This window comes from Rousettus aegyptiacus, unplaced genomic scaffold (genome assembly GCF_014176215.1).
Source record: "Rousettus aegyptiacus isolate mRouAeg1 unplaced genomic scaffold, mRouAeg1.p scaffold_m13_p_14, whole genome shotgun sequence".
NCBI classification, from domain to species: domain Eukaryota; kingdom Metazoa; phylum Chordata; class Mammalia; order Chiroptera; family Pteropodidae; genus Rousettus; species Rousettus aegyptiacus.
This window is the reverse complement of record NW_023416289.1, coordinates 9459098-9477134: the sequence shown is the minus strand read 5'-3', so window position 1 is coordinate 9477134 and position 18037 is coordinate 9459098. Positions and strand designations below refer to the sequence as shown.

At 40.1% G+C, this 18037-nt stretch overlaps 1 protein-coding gene across 1 annotated transcript; it reads right to left on the bottom strand.

Annotated features, from left to right (window-relative positions):
• Window positions 1-335: 335 nt before the first annotated feature.
• DDX19A (DEAD-box helicase 19A) lies at window positions 336-18000 on the bottom strand. The gene is made up of 12 exons (XM_016164421.2): window positions 17836-18000; window positions 15279-15327; window positions 13029-13091; window positions 12384-12519; window positions 10165-10257; window positions 8993-9095; window positions 8512-8626; window positions 5426-5603; window positions 4847-5084; window positions 3499-3661; window positions 2823-3014; window positions 336-2397 (listed from the first exon to the last, which is right to left on the bottom strand). Exons 1-12 carry the CDS (start codon window positions 17890-17892, stop codon window positions 2336-2338), a joined length of 1449 nt encoding a protein of 482 aa, XP_016019907.1. The 5' UTR covers window positions 17893-18000; the 3' UTR covers window positions 336-2335.
• Between the last annotated feature and the right edge of the window lie 37 nt (window positions 18001-18037).

Here is an 18037-nt window from a genome sequence, read left to right as displayed (position 1 = left end):
CCTCTCCATTCCCCTATTTCACCTGGTCCCCTGCCTTTCTTGAATCTTGCTCCCCTCCTAACTCTAGCCTTTCTTCTCAGACCCCCTTCTCCCACCTCCAGCTATGGGTTACAACTGCCCCCTATATACCTGCAGTCCTTCCTTCCTGTACCTGGCTTTACCCACACAGACTCTCAAGTCTTTCACTCACGTCCACTCCCATCTGGGACCTTTGTATCTCCTCCCCATTCGCTCAGTGTCCCTGGCTCAGGCCCACACCCCCACAGTCCTGCCACAGCTCACCTCGGGTAACCATAATCACTCAGCCAATGAGCAAGGCAAAACACTTTAAGATCTACAAGAATTCAGAAAATTTATTCCCCAAGAACTGCTACTACAGAAACGGGACTAAATAATTTATAATACTGGGATAAAGAAAGCTTTTCCAGCCATAACATAAAAATCCAGATTTCTTAAAAATGAAACATAACATTAAACCTTTGTGTTGTATTAATATGAATTTGTGAAGACAAACTAGGAAAACATCCACCACTCAAATCGAAGTTTAATTTCCCTAAAATAGAAAGGTGGCTAAAAACCTAAAGATTGACAACCCAATAGTAAAATGGTGAGACAAGAATGGGCACCACCATGAAAGAAAATAGGAATATCCAAAACCGAATCGCCAAACCTCACTGAATACAAACCAAAAAAGCAACGATGTACCCTATGTTTGCGACTCAGACTAAGTTTTAAAAATTGGTAATGTAGGTTGTCAAGCAGGTAAGAAAATAGGTAGTGTTTCTGTTATCACTACAGTAACATCAACTGGTAAAAACCTTTTGGAAGGCTAATGTGGCAATTAAAAGTTTAAATGTCCCCACTCTTTAACCCAACAACTCTACTTCCAGGAACACATCCTAGAAGGAGTGTTCGCAGGGCACAGAGATGAGCGAGGATATTCCTGTGGCTCTGTGGCAAGGAATGCGAACACCATATGCCTATCACTAGAGAAACCATGAAGTAAATGCTGGGCAGCTGTATGACAGAATGCCATGGTCAAGAGTGAGATCTCTGCGTGCTGGATGCTTCACATGTCCAAGGTATGCTGGTAAGGGAAAAGGCAGGTTGCACAAGAGTGTGATAGAATGTTCGTATTTTTGTAAAAGTGAGTTGATGTATACAGACAGAAGGCCCCACAGTGAATGTTCACGAGGCTGCTGGCAATGGCGATCCCAGGGAAGTGGAGACAGAGAGCACTTGCACTTTATATATATACGCACTCGAATATATTTTTAATGAGCATATATTAGTCTAATAACCAGAAAAATACAAATAAAAACAACTCATGATTAGTAAATGCTTCGTAATTACTTTAAAATTTCTAAGCATAATGAATGATAGGTATAGCTCTAATTATCCATCTTTATTCATACAATGTATGAATTAAAATAACCAACAGGTCCACTGTTACAGAGGAACAGGATAATCAGAGTTTTCGCTTGGTCATGACTTCCTTTCCAAACTCTGCTGCACTGTCAGGCATAGTGTGACACCCCACGGGTAAGAACCAACTCGCTCTGCCAGGTGTGTGCCAGAAAACTGCCCGGTGTCTCCTGGCCGCCATGACTACCAGGCACCTGAGCAAACAAAAAACAGCAAGAGAAGGCAGGCCCGGATCCTCAAAGGATTCACCTACCCTTTTCAGACTAATTCCTCTGAAGATTCGCTAACTTCTGTGTTTCTCCCCAATCAGAGGTTTACAAAAGTAGCCAAGATGCTCACCCAGGGAGAAACAGGGATATTCTCTGGCACAGAGAACAGAAGTAAAAGGGATCAGCTGGAATGCCTCTGGATTTCAGGGGAAGGAAGATGGCCCCTAGGGGAAGTGACATTTGTGACAGGTTTCAATCAGGGACAGACGAGGGAAGCAGATCAAAGGCCTCGGCTGTGGCTTCCCACACTCCATCCACATGGTGGCCTCTCCCAAACTCAACCTCTATCATTTCTTCAGGGGCTGAAGGCTGGTCCCAATACCCCTAGTCAGAAAATAGGCAAAGGATCCTGGGACCAGTGATTACAATAGCAACTAGATTATTATAAAGATGAGGAAACCATGGCTTAATAAAATGGGGGAAAAAGGAGTAAATTTTCCCAAATTCAAAAATTTCCTTCTACCTTTTCTAATTATTTGCATAATTTTTGTCAAGTCCAAATGTAATTTAAAATGAGGTAGGTAGCTTCTGTCTACTCGTGCTTTCGTCTTTTGGTGACTGTCTAGGCCTGTGCCGTGACAGCACTATTCTCCCATGCAGGGGGAGCGTCACGGGCAGGCACCAGGGGCTGGTGGAGCTTCTCAGTTGGCTATTTTCTCGATCTCATCCAAATCGTCCGTGTCCAATCTCTCTATTTTCTTATCTGGGGAAAAGAAAGATTCAAAGAAAGATTAACATGCAGTTACCATGGAAACACACACCTGAGGAAGGGACAGCACAGCCCAGAGGAAACAAACACACACACATCTCTGTCCTTCTAGGAACAAGCCCTGCCTCTGGCCACATCGATCCTTCATCTAATCCCAAAGCCTCTGGTGCCTGAGAAAAGGATATGAACAGCAAGAGTCAGAGCCCCGGGCCCCTCAGCCTGGCCAAGAGGGAACTGTCATTTGGGTCTCTGACCCTAACTCTCCAGGCGTGCTCTTTGAGAACTTCCATACTGCAGGGGAGGAGGGGACTGTGATAAGGACAAAGCCTCTCGGGCTGCAGGAAAACTTACCCTTCCCACACCCCCGGACCTGGCCCTGTGAGGAAAGGACCCTGGGAGAGGACACTGCCAGGACTTACTAAAATGCTCCTGGATTCTGTTCAGGATGTTCATGCTGTGCTTGCTGTCAACCATGTTCACTGCCAGGCCCCTCTTGCCAAAGCGGCCGGTGCGCCCGATCCGGTGCAGATAGGTCTCATTGTCCGGGTTCCCGTCCTTGTCCACGGGAAGGTCAAAGTTGATGACGACCGACACCTGTTCAACATCGATGCCTGCGTGAAGGAGAGTTGCGGAGGAGTAAGGATGGGAGAGAGAAATCACTGTCACCCAGTTGAGCCACATACACCAACTTCTGGTGGAAGGAGGCGTCTGGGTGGGCCAGCTCTGGGATTCAGGGACAAGTGGCATGTAGCAGAACCCAGAGGAAAACCACAGAACGCTGGCAGGAGGTAACAAAATGACGAAGTCAGTAAGAGAGCTTCTGCTAAACACGAGCACCTGGAGATGCTGCTAAAACCTCAGTGGGTGCCCCGAGAAGAGCAGGTGCCGTTATGAACCAGCCTGCATGTTGCCTTCTAAGTCAGGATTCCGGGCTTCAGTGAAAGTTCTTACCTGCTGAGAGAATCCAGTCTCTCCTAGAAAACAACGTCACCACCCACCCAACCTGATCCCCCCCAGACCGTCTTGAACTTTTCACATTTGAAGATTTCTCTAGCCACCCCAAGCCTGGCAGACCAGGACATGCTGTCTGCTCACCGCGGGCACACACGTTGGTGGTCACCAGAACCTTCTCTTTGCCCTCCCGGAAGCGCTCAATCACCGCAGCCCTCTGCTCCACCATCATTTCGCCGCTCAGCAGAGCCACCTGGTGGCCTTCTTTGGAGAGCTCTGCTGCCAGCCAACTAGCTGTTTTGCGAGTCTGGAAGAAAGAAAACATTTGAGAAATGAAGGTACCTGAAAAGAATATTTTGAATCTGGAAGACTCTACCTGAAACTTAACAGATAAGGTTTAAATTTCTAAGATTGTTATCATGATGCTGTAATAGGAAGTAACAATGTCAACTGGATTGTAATCCTACAGAAATATTTAACCAAATAAAATCACACAGGAATAAAAATCAGAGGAATTCTATTTACTAGCCTGGACTCTTTCAGATGTTCATGCCATGAAAGGTGGAGAAACTGTTTTAGATTAAGAGTCTCAAGAGACATGACAATTAAATGCAACAATCTTTGATGGGCTCTTAGGTTTAACGACAGTAATCAAAAGCAATAAAGAACCTTTTTGATACATGTGGGGAAAGTGGAATATGGACGAACTGTATAGGGGATAATATTGTATCAGTGTTAAAGGAATGATAATGGTATTGTGGTTATGTAGGTGCATATTCATTTTAGGAATTGTTTAAGTATGGATTATCATGATGTCAACGACTACCTTTAACATGATTCCGCGAAAAGAAAAAGTACAGATAGGTCAAATATACAAGCATGTGAATAATGCAAATGTGACTTAATGACAATAATTGAAGGGCATAAATTTTTTTTTCCTTTCTGTAGCTTTGAAAGTTTCCATCTAAAGTTGGGGGAGGGATGTCACTCTAAAATCACAAGTCTTCCAACAACAGAGGAAGAACTGTCTTCCTCTTAACAGCATTTTGAAGTTTTTTTTTCATATATCTTAAATTTTTATTCTTGAAGTTTGTTGTTTTGTTTTTGGCTATTATAAATGAGATATAGCTTTCCATTTTCTAAAAAATGTTTGCTATTAGAGACTGGAAAACTAGCTATTTTATATTAATTTTATAACCACCTATCTTGTTTAGTTTCTTATTATTCTTACAAGCACCAGGCGATTCTCTTGGGTTTTTAAATAATATATCTCCTACTGATAACATAAAGTTCAGAGGGCTCTATGCTTAGGCCATGTATATACTTCAAGACACTAAGAAGCAAGTGTCTCTTACATCTTCCCAAACTGTTCCTTTTCCAGTCCCACAAGAGGAACCTGGTCCTTCTCAGAGGGAGGAGAGAGAAGGGGCAGGACAACAGCCTCCAGTGCAGCTCCTCCCCCACCAGGCCTGCTGCTCCTGCTGCTACTCACATGGCAGAAAATCATGGCCTGAGCGATGGTGATAGCCCCGTAGAGGTTACACAAGGCCTGGAACTTCTCGTCTCTGTTATTGCACAGGACGTAATACTGCTTGATGGTGTCCAGTGTCTCCTCCTCACGCTTCAGTTTGATAATGTTTGGGTCTGGGACCACTTTCTGGGCAAACTTCCACACAGAGTCTTCGAAGGTGGCCGAGAAAAGCAGCATCTGGCAGTTCCTGGGCAGCATCCTGCAAGAGAAAGCCCAGGTATTTGGCGTGATCCTGAGTTTTTCACCGGAACCAACGGAAGCACAGCCTCCCCAGGCTTGGATGGTTTACATCCCCGGGAAGGTGGCAGAGGGGGAGGAGCTCTGTGGGGAGGAGGCAGAAGCAGACATGGGGCAGGGACGGGGTGGTGACAGATTCCCTGTCTCCTTCTGCAACCCAGGCTGACACGGCCCATCAAACCAATGCTTCTGGAAGTACGAGAGCAAAGAATCTGGCAGGAGCAAGAAGAGGAGTTTGAAGTAAAAGGAGAAGATGCTGCATATCGGGAGGCTGAGAAGTGGCTGCTGCCTCCAGATTCCTACCTTTGGATGCGGATGCTCTGATCTTGGTGGCCCTGAGTAGCTATCATCACATCAGCCTCATCCAAAACAAACACCTTGATCTTCTTGGGGTCGATGAACTTGAGCTTTGCGCACCAGTCTAAGACAGTCCCAGGGGTGCCGATGACAATGTGTTCACTGATCTTCTGACCTCTTTCCACTGTGGAGACAATATGTGTTCTGTGGGTGTTTCTATGGCAAAACCAGCTCTGAAAATTAAAGTCTTGCCCATTCTTCCAGAGCTAGTAGAACAAGTTAATTCCAGATTTCAAAACACAGAGTTTTCCAAAGGTCTTTGGTTCTTCTACCATACAGTGGGCACAATGACACCTATTCTCACTGCATGCGGTCAGGGTTGAATCCTCAATTAAGTGCTGGTTCCCCTTCCCTGCCTTCTCCTATAATTCAACATCATCCAACTCTTGCTCTTTAGCATTACTCTTATTTTTGTAGCATCTGTTCACTCGGAGTTCACTGATGTCCTCCCACATTGGTAATTTTTGGTCCCAGGATCCTGGCCCATTGATTTTTTTGCTTTGTTAGACATTCCAATTGTGTAGACAATTTTCTTAAGCACAAATTTTCTTTCGATTTAAAAAACCTATGACTCTCAAACTGTAGCTGATAGGAGCTGAAACTGATAACAACCATCTCTCAAAATTACTAATGCAGGTGGCCTTTGACCGATACTTCCACTATTAGGAATTAATCCTGTATATTAATATGTGTGAAATAATATTTATGCATGTATCAAAAGGTAACTAATCAAGCAAAATATGATACACCCAATGAATGACACCAGTAAAAAAAAGTATGAAACCATTTAGGAACTGATATGAAACAATCTCCAAAATACATTTTTAAATGTGAAAAAATAGTTGAAGTTTGTATACCATAAGAGGCAAAAAAAATACATGTAATATATGTACATGTCTATGTGAGTGTACGCATACATTATGTATTTACACACACATACATTATGAACTATAGGGCATCTCTAGGAAGACACACGAGAAATGGTAGTCTTGGGTGGCTTTCGGAAGAACCAGGTGGTTGGGAGAAAGAAGTTTCTACCATATATCCTTTCAATTTGAAACATGTCAATGTCTTGATCATTTTAAAAACAAATATAATTTAAAATATATGGGAAAAGGGCCTTTTGCTAGAAATTGAACTATCCATTGGTAAAGTTTTAAATTAGCTTTTAAACATATCATGGTTCTCAATATCCATTGCTTGTCCGTCAAAACTGAAGCATTAAAAAATGACACATTAAATACAGTTAACATGTTAACCCTTCATACACAGTGAAGTCTCATGTTATTATACAACAATGTAGAGAAGATAATGTGTTATCACAAGATTCTGGTAGATTTCACTCAGGTACACCCATCAGTTTGAGATATCAAGCACGCACAGAAATACCTAACCTAATTATTTCTGGATAAAGTGCTTTGGATGCATACCAAATCATGATGGTCTTCTCCAGAAAAAGCTCTTTTTTGATCATGTGGTGAGCTGAACTAGCGAGCCTTTTTTGTCTGTTGATTGACAGACAGACAAACTACAGCATATCAAGTTGGGAATTTAATATATACTTTTCTTGAAAATGAACAAGAATGCCTGTCTCTTCAATAAATACAACTGACTGTATTTTGTGCCTTGATAACATTTAAGCTTTTAAGAGAAAATCAGAATTAGAATTTTGGAAAACTTTTATGTCCCACTGTAACTGAGTTTTTTGATGTGCATACATTCCTCTGATGAATTTGGAGGTGATGTTAATGCATGCAATTATAAAATCTTGTATAAGATGTGTCTACATCTGGAAGATCAGCATAACTCATTAAAACAATAGTTTCTGACCATAGTATGATGTTAGAATATCATTCTTGGGCAAAGGATGCATTGAAAGTACAAGAGAAACCAGAAAATTTTAATGTAACAGTATAAAAACCTCATTAATAAGATTTCAGATACCATGCTGCAACTAACTTTTAAGTAATTACCACTTGGTATAGCACCCAAAAAAGAGTATCTAAAATTATTGCAAAGGCCATATATACTCTTCGAAAGTGAAGTATTTAAAAAATTTCTCAATTTTAGCTTCTAACATGACAAACATCAATAGACAAGACCTGTATAAAGAAAAATGCTTTGGGGTCCTCAAAAATGTTTAAGAGTGTTAAAAGACCAAAAAAGTTTGAGAACCACTGCTCTAGGCAGTTATAAACTGTTGGGTCAAAGGGTCGGCTTTTCTAGGTAACACTGAACTGTTTCCTAAAGTGACTGTACCAGTGTACACTCCTCGCCAGGAGTATGTGAGGACCCCAGTTCATCTGTGTCTTTACCAATACCGGTAATTGGCGGATTTCTTTGTTTCTGTTTATCTGAGTGGTTTCAATTTATTTTCCTGACGACTAATGAGGCTCATCATCTTTTCATGTTTACTAGCCCTCTGAATTCCTTTTGTGAAGTGTCTGTTCAACTGGGCCTCTTCTGTCCATTTTCTTACAAGACTGATTCCTTTTTTCTTAGTGATTTATAGTTTTATATATTCTGATAACTTTCTAATGGCCCACTTTCTACCCTGCCCGCCACCCTTATTTTAACCCGTATTCCTTACATTACATTCTGCAGAACACATGGAAGAACTGCTGGAAGGATTTCTGATTTTGGTCAGACAAAGTGGGCTGCACATGCTCTTGGTTTACTTACTAAAGCTGTGCTTCCTTTTAAAGAAAGGGATTGGCTCTCAACCCACCATCCTCGGTCCCGCTAATCCCTCTCTAGTAAGCGGCTTCCAGAACTCTGGATGCCGAATTCTCAGTGAGGAACTCCAGGACCCATGCAGGGATTTTCTAACAATGTGAAATCTTATTTTAAGAATGGAGAGGACTGTTAACAAATTAGCCAAGTAATTAAATAGATTTGCTAATAATAGCAATGAAGTTGGGCTCTAAGGTCAGAATGAACCAGAAAGCTAAAAGCATCATTACATCTTCGAAATTTAAACCCCCACATACTCTACCCTGCTCACTGCTTCGTTCTCACCCCTTTATACTCACATTTATTGCCTCGAACAGCATAAGCAAGCTTTAGTTCCGGATGAAATTTGCCCATTTGCTCAATCACTTTTCCTGTTTGAAGCGCCAGCTCATATGTTGGGGACAGGCATAAACACTGACAGGGAGATCGTAAAGGATGAGTTTAGGAGACCCTTTCAGTAATAGACAACAGGTTCTAAAGCAACAAGGATGCCAATGTTATTACCACTTGCACAGTGCAGGGAATCACATCCTCTCGAACCAGGCCAACCTTTTCAGCTTGGCTGGGTGGACGCCTTCAGAAGCTACTGTTTAAGGCTGCTTCCGAATGACTTCTACCCAGGTCCAGGCATGGTGCACAAACCTGCTCTGCCTGAGCCACATTCTGAGGCACTGGAAACAGTCAAACCCCTCCAGGGGAACCCTCGTTAATACCCCACCAAACGGTGCTGCCCTTTCCAGGGCAGGCAAGCCAGGACCCCCAGGATTCACAGGCCCTCACCTGGGGGTATCTCTCTGCTGGTTCCACTCGGCTGAGCATGGCCAGGACGAAGGCAGCTGTTTTACCAGTACCAGACTGAGACTGGGCAATCAGGTTCTGTGGACTGGATCAAGAAAGAAAAGAGATAAAAATAGTATTGGTTAACACAAAAAGATGTCAAAATGTTCTTTCTGGTTGTGGTAGGAATATGGATTTTCCCCCCTCTAATGCAGGTTTTCTACACTGGACAGAAGGACGATTTTTTTATATGTTAAAAAATCTCCTTAAATATTATGGAAAATAATGATTGCTTTAGATAGGTTCACACCATGAAATCCTCATTCTAGACCCCAGCACAGCTGGAGTGCCCTAGTTTTGTACTCTAAGAGCCCCATAGATATTAAGGCTGCAGAATAAGATCTGTGCCAAGACAAATCCTGGAGGACATTTTCTGCTGAGCCATAATGTGTCTCTAGGACTCAGTTCCTTTTGTGTGTGTTCCTTTTCCCCATCTTTATGGAAAATGTAAGATACCAAGTCATACAGATGCTTTAGAAGGACCTTTCTTTCACATTTCACTTTACGTAACCTATTATCATGGAAATAGGTGGCATTTTTATCATTAAAAAAGAAAAATAATAGAATTGAACAGAAAAAGTTGCTGCATCAAGTATGATATCATTTATCTAAGGTTTAAAAATATGTAAGCTACTCTTTAGACTCTTAGGAGATTTAGATATGTAGTAAAAGTATAAAGAAACATGAAAGAATGATGACCCACTTCAGGATGATGCTTACTTTGGTGGGGGGGGAGGAGGATAAAAACGGAGAAGGGTCCACGAGGGCTTCGATTATAACTAGATTAATGATGTTTTATTTTTTGGCAGAATAGGGTTACAGACGTTCTTGGTATTGCTCTTAACACCTTTTTGCAGGTCTCAAAATTTCAAAATAATTTGTAAAAGCCCAATTTTTAAAATTGTACAGAATAACAGTGCTAACTTTATCAGTTTTTTTTACAGCAGAAACTGTACTGAATTCCATCTGACTCTCTCTGCACTTCCCCAAGCTGTTTCCCTAAAAAAACATCTTGCCCCAAATGTTCCATCTTGCTCCCAAGAACAATGAACATCTGTTGGTGGATGCCATTAAACCAAATTCTGAAGAGCTGCACCCAGGATCCGCATACTCACGGCTCAGCAAGCATCATGGGTAATGCATTCTCTTGTATCTTAGAAGGCCGGTTGAAGCCCATGGCATAGACTCCCTGGAGAAGCTGTGGTTTCCTAGGAAGCCAGGAAGAGAGAAGATGGATTCCTAGTTGTTGAGACTATTTTAAAAGCCTAGAATTTTATTTTTTCCTGTTTTTTGCAAAGAATGATGCTTCCTATCTCCACAAGATATATTTCCTAGACCTTAAAAAACACTGCCTAAAGCAAAACAAAGCCACTATCTTTCCCACTAAATCTTAATCTGCAACTGTTATGTAATTCATAAAATATATGCTAGTTTCCTTTCTTGGAGAAATTCACACTTTCGCAGACCCACAGATATGGTTGCCTTTTGATGACAAGTGTTCCCTGGATACTGCAAGAGTGGTATTTATTAATTCATGGTATAAATTATAAAAGACATATCTAAAAATAAACACTGCTTAATATGCTGCGGGAATATAGAAGTCCCTTTAGAAAATGGGATTTCAGCTTTAATTTCTCAGTGCAGATGTTAAATTGAACCCGTCATTTTGTGTTCTGTGGCCCTTCCAAAGCCAGTTGTTCAAATAGTTGGGAAAATCATGAGGCAAGAAAATTGATTCAGCCAGTTTTCAGTAGCTCATCTATATAGTACATAGGTAAGAAGGGTTCAATTTTCATATGGAACTTTACGAATGCTCAGATTTATGTCTAGTTAAAATCAAGACTAGAAAAGCGATAACTTCTTATATAAGCAGCTACATAATAAATATCAATTAAAGTTACTCTCATGTCTCATTTACAATAAGCTCTCTGATACTTCTAAACTGACAAAGTTAACAACAACAAAAAAAATCACACTAGATATTTCTAAAGAAAAGTCAAACCAAGTCAAGACTTCTGTTCTCTAAGCCTTCCTTGGATTTTAACCAGCTCTCTAAAAGGCAAATTATTCCGACATATGTTGGTTCTCAGACACAAAGAACTTTGAAAACAACCTTTGGTGTCTTCCACTTAGGAGAAAAGGCTATAAGGTCAGCAAATTCTGATTTGGTTACCAAGGAAACAAAGTCACTACCAAATGAGGATTTTCAAGTGATCCAAAAGCTTCCAGTGACTCATTATTTTTCTTTTATTTTGCAGATTAATTCAAATCTTTTAAGTACAAAGCAGAACAAGTAGATTAGGTTTCATCTTTGTTTCCTTTGGGTACTAACAACTAAATCAGAAAGAACTTGCCTTTTCAAAGAGGATAATTCATCACTGATAGAACAGAGAGCTCCAGTCTTTTAAATTAAAGGAACTTAAAAAAAAAAAAACCATTGATACTTGAAAAAGCAAACTGTCAGTTCAGGAAACAATAGAGGATATCTAGCTGCCCTAATATAGTTTATGAACAGAAGTAGAGATGACAGATTTGCTGAAAGAAGCCCTTGATGGAAGAAATATAGAAAAGTATAATTTCCTGAAAACATAAAAAAAAGGCCACACTTTAAAAAACTTGTTCTTAACTATTACTTCATCAACAACTTAATTTGGTTCTAGTTGGCTCTTGTATTTTAAGTTTCTTACTCTAAAGCAGTGATGACAGTTCATAGGAATGTGATCCCTACTTGCTCACAGTGGGCATACCATAGATTTTGCTGAATAAAGGCAAAGAATCCAATTATTCCACCATACATGTGCTCCCTTAAAATTTAATTCTGGGTTCTGGATGTTTTTAAAATTCCAGAATGCTGACGGTTGCTTTCCACTGTAGCCACTGGGAATCCTGCACAGGCTCTTTTGACAGATCTTATAAAAGCAGATAAATTGATCTTAAGATCGTAAACCCTACAGTCTAACAAAAGGGCTTACCTAATAAGAAATGTTCCTGACATCCAGAAATCACCTGTCAGCCAATATTTTATTGAAAGTTCTAAGAGCATAAAAGAAAAAAGACTTTCAGCTATGATGAATAAATTTGTGGCATTAAAAAAATCCCTACCAAGAGGAGGAGAACTGGGAAGCCAAGAGACAGGGTGGGCGAGAGACTGTATGTATACTTTTTCATAATTTTTGATTTTTGAATCATGTGACTTATTAACTAGTCAAAGAAATAAATACATTAAGATTCTTTAAAACAAAGTGAAAAACAAAATTCCCATAAGAATCTCTGAGATGCTAAGTTTTAAAAGGGAGGGACTGGCAAGGAACAGCTCAAAGGAACAAATACTCACAGTCGAAGCTCCTCAAAAGACTTCACTGAGTAGAGGGGGGACTTTGGATCCCGCTGCAGGACTTCCACTTGGTTTGTGTTATCGACCAGGTTGCTTCTGATTAGTTTGTTGAGTAACGACTGGGCAGCTCTGTCCTCTGTCAGGAAGAAACTGGATTTCATATCTGTCTGGCAAACCCCACCCTCGTGAAATATCCATTGCCCCCCCTCCGCCTCCCCCCTGCCTCTTCCCTTTGTGGAACACTCCCTACAAAGGCTGTCTGTATTCATCTCCACTCCTTTCCTCTCCTTCTGTTGAATGTACACTGGATTGGTATTTTTACTTAACCTCCTCACTTGACTTCCAAAGCCTCTGTCAAGCTCAGCAATGACATCTACACTGCTAAATCAATCCAACAGTCAATGTTCAGTTCTTCTCTTAACTTGTTACCTAAATTTGACTCCTTACTTCGGAAACACTTCCTTCTCCTGGTTTCTGGGACACTACTCTCTTTCAGTCCTTCTATCTCAAGGACCATATCTTCTCAATCTCCTTTGCAGATGCCTCCTTTTCTCCTTCATCTTATAACTCAGTGTCTCTGGCTCCAGGAAGGCAACTCTTGGGTTATATTGTGTCTCCTGCTGCAGGGTTTCAAAAAGCAGTTACCTTTTTCTTCTTCATCTGTTTTCTCTGCTGTTTTCTCTGCTGTGGCATTGTTTTTGATAACACCTACCCAAGAAAATCACTGTCATAATCAGAAAGGCAAATATCAAACCCACTCAAAAAAGTGGGGAGGTATAAATACTAAAACTTATTTAAGTGATCAAAATGTAAATAATTTAAATAAATATAAATAAAATTGTAAAAAAAAAAAAAGGTAAACAGTTGGTGCTTCTTTATGTTTAGTGGATTTTTATTCCTAACATAAGAAAATTTCAATTTCTAGAAATTTTGACTGACTTCAAAGTAATCAGAACATTACCTATGACTTACATATCCTAACATAAAATACAGCATTATATTAGCAAACATAATTACACATGAGAAAGAGCATAAAGGTATTAAAAATTAAAAAGAGGTAAAATGATCACTTTTTATAGAACATATGATTGTAAATTTGCAGGACTATCAACTTAAGTAGAAATCAATAACTTGCATAAATACAAACTGATATAATTGAAAAGAACCTACTTATATTGACAACTAAAAAGATAAAATACTGCACCAAAATAAACAAAGAATATGCAAGACTTATATGAAGAAAACTTTAAAACATGCATAAACTAATGCAGAGTTATATAGCTAAAAAGCCAATAAATACATTATGAAACTCTAAAATATTCAATTAACCCAAGAGAGGCAGAGAAACAAAATATTAGGGGACAAAAAACCCAACAGAAAAATGGGCAAATGATACAAATCGTCAATTCAGGAAAAGGAAATACAAATTCTTTTAAACTTATGAAAATATTCAACCTTACTAATGAAACACAAATTAAAATATATTATGCTGAGCCGCCATTTTTTACCTATAAGATTAGCAAAATTCCAAGTTTTGAACTAAAAATTCTGTGGTGAGGCTGTAGGGGAACAGTAGTCTGTTTTACTGATAGAAATATAAATTGGTATAAGACCTATGGAGACTACCTTGAAAATACTAATGCAAATTGCAAATGAATATACCTTTGACCTAGCAAGCCCATTTTGGGAGAATTTATCCTACAAACATATCTCCATATATATGAAAAGAATGAAGTTCTAGGTTATTCCATGAAAGGTTGTTTATAACAACAAAAGAATGAGACCAACCCAAGTTATCTGTCAAACAAAACTGGTGAAATAAATTATGGTGTATCAAAACAATATAATACTATGCAATTACAAAACAGAGTAAGAAAACTCCATATACTGATATGGAAAATTTGCCAAGCTATGCTGTTGAATGAAATTAAGTATATTCTGTACACTGTGCTTTCTTCTGGGGGTGGAGGGAGAATTTGTATTTGTATTTGCTTTGCATAAAGAAACTTTGGAAGAATGTTAAAAATCCAATAGCAGTGGTTAACTATGGGCTACGGTAGTGTTATGGGTTGAAATGAGTTGTGTGTCCCTAAAATTCACATGTTAAAGTCTTAAACCCCAGTAACTCAGAATGAGACCTTATTTTGAGATAGGGTCATTGCAGTTGTAATTAGTTAAGATGAGGTCATTAGAGTGGGTCCTAATCCAATATGACCGATGTTTTTATGAAAAGAAGAAATTTGGATATAGACATGCACACAAGGAGAAGATCATGTGAAGATGAAGAGAGATCGGGGTGATGCTTCTACAAACAAAGGAACACCAAAGATTGCCAGACAACCACCAGTAGCTTGGGAAAGGCCTGGAATAGATCCTTTCTTGCAAGCCTCAGAAGAAACCAATCCTGCCTACAACCTCCATCTTGAACGTCTGGACTCCAGAACTGTAAAACAATAAATTTCTGTTGTTTAAACCACCCTGTTCATGATAGTTTGTTATGGCAGCCCTAGCAAACTCATATAAGTGGGGCGTGGGAACTGAGTAGATGGTGGTCCAGAATGGAAAGGAGGCCTTTCACCTGTTTACACTTTCTGGGTTTTGAATTCAGATTAACCTTTAAAAATTAAATTTAAAATAATTTAAAGAAACATTATCAAGTGAACGGTGACAGTATAATCCAATAGTGACACTTGATTTTAAGGGGTTAGAGGCTAGCTCAAATCTGGAAAAATAATACATCCCTTTCAGTGTGAAACTGACTTTACTGGCTGTCGAATCCAATGCTGACATTTGTCAAACATACTAAATAAAAACTCCTTTTCACATTGTAGCTATGGGTGCAAAACAAAAGCAAACCTGTAGCTTGTATCCAGCTTAAAGTTACTAGTAACTCACCATTGGTATCTGGTTTGACTTTCTCTTCCTTAATCTGCAAATTGCTGATCTGAATGGAAATAAAATAAAAAAAACAACAACACTTGAGAACAGAGCCACAGGATAATCTAATATCATGATTTATTTATTAAGCTAATGTACGCAAGTCTGTGTGGTAAAATAAAAAGGGGCGAGGGTTTTTTCCCGAACTATTAGGAAGCTAGCTATGTTTTAAAACATTTAATTATACCAGCTTCTGAAAAGTAAATTAGTTAGAACTAGATACCAAGAATGTTTAGGCCTGGTTTGTGATAGTCATAATACCATAACTAGATTAGGGTCATAGGTTTAGAAAGACTTGAAACCAATGCTCGGTAACTATCTTTCAGGGAAGAATTGATGCTAAACACTAGAGCACCAGAACCATATACTTTTTGATTTCTTTGTGGATAGCTGCCAGTTTTATACCTCTAACATGATTCTTCTCCCCAACTCCAGCGCCACATTTACAAATGCCTGATGGGTACCGTGCAGAAAAGAGTTAACACAGCAGGCCTGACTACTATCCTTGGGAAAGCCAGCTGCCAAGGTTGGCTCTTGGCTGGTGTCTGGGAATGTGGATTCTGAGAGGGTTCCCACATTCTCAGAACTGCTGAGGTGTTCACTGACTATGTTTTGTTAAAACACATGGTTTATGCTAAGACTAACTTTCACTTTGGGAGTCTGGAATTTTGGTACAGGCTAGGCAGAGGATGACTACGTTAACAGACCCCGCTCCCCTCCCCCCTCCCCCGCGCACTGAATCTCTAATGAGTTTCCCTGACAATCCTTGACATGTGTTGTTAAAATCTGTTGATAGAGGAATTAAGCGTGGATTAAGTGGAGCATGTGACAGCACTGGAAGAGGACTCGTAGAAGCTTGTGACTGGTTTCCTCTGGTCTTTGCCCCCTGTGCCTTTGCCTTCTGCTAATTCTGCTTTTTCTCTTTTCACTGTAATAAATCATAGCTGTGAGTGTAATTACACACTGAGTTCTGTGAGTCCTCCTAGGAAATCATCAAACTTGGACAACTCTTGGGGACTCAGGTAGTTACCAAAATGCCCTCCTTACCTCAAATTCAGAATAGTCAAAAGGAAACTCACCATCCTCCATATCAAATCTTTCCTTCTCACTCCCCTAGTCCTATTATTAGCACTTTATCAATCCCACCTGTGGGATCAAGGCTGCAAACAGTAATCTTTGCCTTTTTTTTTCCTTCTCTCTTTTTCTAAATCCTTCCCGTTATACCTCCGTAATTATCTTGATTCCATCCCCTCATCTTCATTTTCACCACCCAATATATATGCCTTATATCTCCGGGCTATTACAGTAACTTTCACACTGACCTCCTTTCCTTTAGATATCACTCCTAACATATTCTGTTCTCTGCAGACCGAGATTGAGGCTTGTCAGCTCTCAATCTGATCTTGTCAGCATCCTTAAAAATCCCCAAACCAACCAAATAAAGCCTCTTCCCTTTAAGTTCTTAGTTAAGGTACAAAGTACACTCTGTACAATAATTTCTATACTGTTCCTATTACAACCCAATAACCTCGAGCTGCAGCAAAAATGAGTACTGATTCCTGTTTTCTAGGCAAATCCAGCACTTCTGACTGAGCATTCTATTTTCCTTAAATGACTCATTCTCTAATATCCAGCTCTGATGTAAACTACTTGAAAAGGAATTTCCTTGATTTTCCTACACATAATGTCCTCTCCCTGCTCAGAGTTAACATATTATTCTCATCATTTTCATAGCGCTTCCCGCATTCTAGCCTACCTAACTACATCACGAAGCTTCTTCCTGTTCCCCAAGGAATTTAGCCCATTTCAAATATCTGCCAGCAAACCGACAATCCTCCCAAAGCAATAAAGGGTGACTGACTGGAGAATTAATATTCGGCATTAAAAAGTTATTTAAGACTTCACACTACAAAAACAAAACAACAACAACAACAAAAACCCAACTATATTCTTAAAATCAAGTCCATTATTAAACAAACTTAAACTTTGGGATAACAGAAAATCACAGTTTATATTACAATTACCTTCCAGTTGAATGGCTCTTTAGTAATCAAAGAACCAGTATATGAAACTAAATGAACATCATTTAAACAATTTGTGTGACTCCCGCCAACATTTGCAGACAAATATATATAAACCTGAACGTGTTATTCTGCAAAGAGCTACAAACTGCCAACCAAGTTTAGCATGGATCTAAAAAATGTTAAAATGAGTAGCATAGAATCGCTCAGAAAACAGATCAGAAAGCGAAGCAGCACCTAAAGTTGCCTTTCCTTACAATCCCCACTGAAGAGATGCAATACGAGAAAGCATACAAAACAGGGACAGATTTGCTACAAGATAAGTCTTTAACAGGCTCAGATGAAGAAAAAAAGGATCGAATTTGGTCTTTAGGAGCAAATCAGGGGTGACTCCCCGATGGGCTATCGGCCTGCCCAAACAGCGGGGCTCCCTGGATTAGAAGTGGGTTCCACTTGGACCCTCCTACTTCCTTCTCCCCGCTGAAGCCACTGACCGACTTGACAGCCGCTTCCTGCTCGTCCACTGCTAGGGCCCACGAGTCGGTCGCCATGGTCCCACGTCAGCGAGGCTGACTCGTGAACAAAAAAGACCGCACAGAAGGACGCAGTGGTCCCAGGCCTGCCGCAGGCGCGAGAACGGGACTCACGCGGACCGGAAGCGACGGTGCGGAAGAGTGACGTAAGTTCCTGCCGAGC